General features: G+C 44.8%; 1 protein-coding gene across 1 annotated transcript in view; it reads left to right on the plus strand.

The window, feature by feature from the left end:
• The window catches only part of LOC109886557 (periplakin), a 57,809-nt gene that overhangs the window by 15,339 nt on the left and 36,470 nt on the right, over positions 1-6,000 (plus strand). The window contains exons 2-3 of the mRNA XM_031814075.1: positions 4,335-4,434; positions 4,754-4,908. Of these exons, the coding sequence (XP_031669935.1) occupies positions 4,335-4,434; positions 4,754-4,908 (255 nt within the window). The remainder of the gene's footprint in view (positions 1-4,334; positions 4,435-4,753; positions 4,909-6,000) is intronic.

Here is a 6,000-nt window from a genome sequence, read left to right on the forward strand (position 1 = left end):
ATCGATTATATGCAACGCAGGACACGCTACATAACTACACATGGTTGATGATATTACTAGTATAACTAGTGATTATGTTAATATTGATAATTTTTTATAAGATAAGTTTAATGCTAGCTAGCAACTTACCTTGGCTTCTTGCTGCCCTCGCGTAACAGCTAGTCAGCCTGCCACGCAGTCTCCTCTTGGAGTGCAATGTAAGACAGGTGGTTAGAGCGTTGGACTAGTAACCGGAAGATTGCAAACACGAATCGGCCATTCCGATTAATCGGTCGACCTCTAGTGTGAAGTATTGTATGAAAAGCAAAGATGATTAATAGGAGCTTATTTTCATGTACAGTATGATCTAAGAACCGTGTCGCAGAAGGAACGTTGGGTGTTCTGGAATGTCTCCTGTCTGCATGGTGTTCTGAACAGAGCTCAGGGGTTAGTGTGATGGGCTGGGTGTTCTGAACAGAGCTCAGGGGTTAGTGTGATGGGCTGGGTGTTCTGAACAGAGCTCAGGGGTTAGTGTGATGGGCTGGGTGTTCTGAACAGAGCTCAGGGGTTGGTGTGATGGGCTGGGTATTCTGGAATGTCTCCTCTCTGCATGGTGTTCTGAACAGAGCTCAGGGGTTAGTGTGATGGGCTGGGTGTTCTGGAATGTCTCCTGTCTGCATGGTGTTCTGAACAGAGCTCAGGGGTTGGTGTGATGGGCTGGGTGTTCTGGAATGTCTCCTGTCTGCATGGTGTTCTGAACAGAGCTCAGGGGTTAGTGTGATGGGCTGGGTGTTCTAGAATGTCTCCTCTCTGCATGGTGTTCTGAACAGAGCTCAGGGGTTAGTGTGATGGGCTGGGTGTTCTGGAATGTCTCCTGTCTGCATGGTGTTCTGAACAGAGCTCAGGGGTTGGTGTGATGGGCTGGGTATTCTGGAATGTCTCCTGTCTGCATGGTGTTCTGAACAGAGCTTGGGGGTTGGTGTGATGGGCTGGGTGTTCTGAACAGAGCTCAGGGGTTAGTGTGATGGGCTGGAAGATCAGCAGGTGTTCCATTTTAAACTCACAGGTAAACAGACTGGAGACACGTTTTCTGATGCACAAAGCTTTTTATAGAAAACACTTCTAATATTAGCCGGGGTATCAGTCTGTCTCTGCTTTAGTAATCTAGTTGCTGTTGTGGTTGGGCAAGGAAAAGATGGTAGCATTGATGAGTGAAGAATAGTAATGTACTTAGTGCCCAAGCTATATACTGTAGTCTCTTGTTGCCTCCACTGCAGTACTTCTAGGTTATATGAGCCCATGTGTTTTATTTAATGAATTACACTGAGTGTGAACAAAGGTGTGTTTTAATGTCAATGTTTTCCACAGCACTATGCAAACAGTATGTCAGATTAGACAATGGTGTTACTGTCCTGGTCTGGCGATGGGCCTGATTTACAGGCCTCTACTGATAGCTTCAGCAACATTTCTCTTACCGTGGGATAGATGTCAATAGTCTCCCTTCATCTGTACAGATCTGACCCGGTGAGATCAGAATCCTGCACAAGATCACTGAAATGTAGAAAGATGGTGGATGCCTCATGGAATACTCATGCACCTGTCTAGTGCTCTCACATCGGTGTAGATAAAGGAGAGGAGACAAGGAGAGGAAGCTTCTAGACTATTGAAATGAAGGAGAGGAGATGAGGAAGCTACTAGACTATTGAAATGAAGGAGAGGAGATGAGGAAGCTACTAGACTATTGAAATGAAGGAGACGAGGAGAGGAAGCTACTAGACTATTGAGATGAAGGAAAGGAAGCTACTAGACTATTGAGATGAAGGAGAGGAGATGAGGAGAGGAAGCTACTAGACTATTGAGATGAAGGAAAGGAAGCTACTAGACTATTGAGATGAAGGAGAGGAGATGAGGAGAGGAAGCTACTAGACTATTGAGATGAAGGAGAGGAGATGAGGAGAGGAAGTTACTAGACTATTGAGATGAAGGAGAGGAGATGAGGAGAGGAAGCTACTAGACTATTGAGATGAAGGAGAGGAAGCTACTAGATTATTGAGATGAGGAGAGGAGATGAGGAAGTTATTAGTATATTTTAATGAAGGATAGGAAACTACTAGACTATTGAGATGACGAGGAGAGGAAGCTACTAGACTATTGAGATGAAGGAGAAGAGATGAGGAGAGGAAGCTACTAGACTATTGAGATGCAGCCCATGTCATCTGACCCGTGGGAGATGTGCAGCAGGGAGCTTTCAGGTTCATTCAGGGTTAGCAGACACGGCAGGCAGACGGTGAAGTGGACGACAAGGCAAGTGCACTTCATTCAGGGTTAGCAGACACGGCAGGCAGACGGTGAAGTGGACGACAAGGCAAGTGCACTTCATTCAGGGTTAGCAGACACGGCAGGCAGACGTTGAAGTGGACAGCAAGGCAAGTGCACTTCATTCAGTCACTCATCTGATTACCTCCCTAATGACAGCTACCATTTTAAGCATCCCTGCTGAAGAGCTGTGTTAATCCTGACTGAGTCTGTTACTAAGATGAAGACTGGAGCTTCGTTACTGACTGGATCCATCTTTCATTCATAACAGTCTGAAGAGTTGATTTATCCCTCAGTCGACGTTAGCATGTCAAAGTTAACATTTTTTGTTAAAGTTTAAAGCTACAGTCCCCGATTGGGGAAAGCATCAACGTAGGGTCCTGTTTACTTGTGTAGGCCCACATTATGAGGCCCGGTTTTAATGTTCTGTTGCTCAAGTCCATTTTGTACTCTGAACAGAACGCACAGATAGTCTCTAAAGGTTTTCAGAGAGATACGGTCACTGCAGACTCTTTCCTTTTAAAGGCATCGTTCACCCAACTGAACTATCCCTGTAACCTAACAGTGGTCTTTCTGTAACAGAACTCACAGATCGTCTGTATGTAGAGCTAACTGGTGTCTTCTCCCCTTAGAGTGTCTGTATGTAGAACTAACTGGTGTCTTCTCCCCTCAGAGGGTCTGTATGTAGAACTAACTGGTGTCTTCTCCCCTCAGATGGTCTGTATGTAGAACTAACTGGTGTCTTCTCCCCTCAATGTCTGTATGTAGAACTAACTGGTGTCTTCTCCCCTGAGAGGGTCTGTATGTAGAACTAACTGGTGTCTTCTCCCCTGAGAGGGTCTGTATGTAGAACTAACTGGTGTCTTCTCCCCTTAGAGGGTCTGTATGTAGAACTAACTGGTGTCTTCTCCCCTCAGATGGTCTGTATGTAGAACTAACTGGTGTCTTCTCCCCTCAATGTCTGTATGTAGAACTAACTGGTGTCTTCTCCCCTGAGAGGGTCTGTATGTAGAACTAACTGGTGTCTTCTCCCCTGAGAGGGTCTGTATGTAGAACTAACTGGTGTCTTCTCCCCTGAGAGGGTCTGTATGTAGAACTAACTGGTGTCTTCTCCCCTGAGAGGGTCTGTATGTAGAACTAACTGGTGTCTTCTCCCCTGAGAGGGTCTGTATGTAGAACTAACTGGTGTCTTCTCCCCTGAGAGGGTCTGTATGTAGAACTAACTGGTGTCTTCTCCCCTCAGTGTCTGTATGTAGAACTAACTGGTGTCTTCTCCCCTGAGAGGGTCTGTATGTAGAACTAACTGGTGTCTTCTCCCCTGAGAGGGTCTGTATGTAGAACTAACTGGTGTCTTCTCCCCTGACAGGGTCTGTATGTAGAACTAACTGGTGTCTTCTCCCCTGAGAGGGTCTGTATGTAGAACTAACTGGTGTCTTCTCCCCTGAGAGGGTCTGTATGTAGAACTAACTGGTGTCTTCTCCCCTTAGAGGGTCTGTATGTAGAACTAACTGGTGTCTTCTCCCCTGAGAGGGTCTGTATGGGGGGAGGGGGTCACACTGTTCCCCCATCATCCTTAGCAAACACAGCTGATTAAACTGATTGCGTTCTAAACTGAAGATCGTGACTAGTTGATTATTGGAGTCAGGTGTGTTAGCTGGGGACAAAATATGACACCAATCAGGCCCCAGAGGACTGGAGTTGCCCGTCCCAGATCTAGAAGAACGCTTTGAAGAATGTTTTACTTGCAATGACAGTCTTATATGGTTGTTTTGACCTACTTCGGTTGAATGCAATGACAGTCATATATGGTTGTTTTGACCTACTTCGGTTGAATGCAATGACAGTCATATATGGTTGTTTTGACCTACTTCGGTTGAATGCAATGACAGTCATATATGGTTGTTTTGACCTACTTCGGTTGAATGCAACGACAGTCATATATGGTTGTTTTGACCTACTTCGGTTGATTGCAATGAATGTAAGTCGCTCTGTATAAGTTAAATTACTAAAATGTAACTGTTGTCACCTCCTCATTCCAGGGCGCCCTCCTCTGAGCTGTCTGCACTGATTGAGAAGCTGCAGAAGAACGCTGACAAGGTGGAGAAGCTCATCCTTGAGACGGAGCAGAACCTCAACAAGGTAAAGAACCGCATCACACAGAACCTCATAGAACCGTTTAGAACATCATAAAACCACACAGAACTGGATAGAATCTCAAAGATCATCATATAACATCGTAGAACCTCATAGAACTGCGTGGAACCGCATAGAACCTCAAAGAAACACACAGAACTTCATAGAACGTCACAGAACCTTCTGATACCTTTTGATAATGCAACAACAACATCCTATTGGTGGCTCTGGCAGACTGTTTGCATTATCCTAACTGGCTCTGTGTGGCTCTCAATGTCTTTGACAATATCATATGAAAACCTTTGACTGCTCTGTGTTGTATCAGGATGTGAGTAAGATCAACGAGGGCAAGCAGCCTCTGTACCAGGACGACACCAACAAGCGCATCCTAAGCTCTCTGGAGCTGCTGCAAGGCCTGGATGAGGACGCCGTTGACGCAAAACGCCTGCAGCACCCCCAGGCTGAGATGATTGATCAGGAGTGAGTTATATTATCTAGTAGATATACACTACACTAGATATACCTACTGTACCTGCAGCACCGCCAGGCTGAGATGATTGAGCAGGAGTGAGTTATATTATCTAGTAGATATACACTACACTAGATATACCTACTGTACCTGCAGCACCGCCAGGCTGAGATGATTGAGCAGGAGTGAGTTATATTATCTAGTAGATATACACTACACTAGATATACCTACTGTACCTGCAGCACCGCCAGGCTGAGATGATAGAGCAGGAGTTATATTATATAGTAGATATGTAGCACCGCCAGGCCTAGATGATAGAGCAGGAGTTATATTATATAGTAGATATGTAGCACCGCCAGGCTGAGATGATAGAGCAGGAGTTATATTATATAGTAGATATGTAGCACCGCCAGGCCTAGATGATAGAGCAGGAGTTATATTATATAGTAGATATGCAGCACCGCCAGGCCTAGATGATAGAGCAGGAGTTATATTATATAGTAGATATGTAGCACCGCCAGGCCTAGATGATAGATCAGGAGTTATATTATATAGTAGATATGTAGCACCGCCAGGCCTAGATGATAGAGCAGGAGTTATATTATATAGTAGATATGTAGCACCGCCAGGCCTAGATGATAGAGCAGGAGTTATATTATATAGTAGATATGTAGCACCGCCAGGCCTAGATGATAGAGCAGGAGTTATATTATATAGTAGATATGTAGCACCGCCAGGCCTAGATGATAGAGCAGGAGTTATATTATATAGTAGATATGTAGCACCGCCAGGCTGAGATGATAGAGCAGGAGGTATATTATATAGTAGATATGTAGCACCGCCAGGCCTAGATGATAGAGCAGGAGTTATATTATATAGTAGATATGTAGCACCGCCAGGCCTAGATGATAGAGCAGGAGTTATATTATATAGTAGATATGTAGCACCGCCAGGCCTAGATGATAGAGCAGGAGTTATATTATATAGTAGATATGTAGCACCGCCAGGCTGAGATGATAGAGCAGGAGTTATATTATATAGTAGATATGTAGCACCGCCAGGCTGAGATGATAGAGCAGGAGTTATATTATATAGTAGATAT

This window comes from Oncorhynchus kisutch, unplaced genomic scaffold, assembly GCF_002021735.2.
Source record: "Oncorhynchus kisutch isolate 150728-3 unplaced genomic scaffold, Okis_V2 Okis06b-Okis10b_hom, whole genome shotgun sequence".
NCBI classification, from domain to species: domain Eukaryota; kingdom Metazoa; phylum Chordata; class Actinopteri; order Salmoniformes; family Salmonidae; genus Oncorhynchus; species Oncorhynchus kisutch.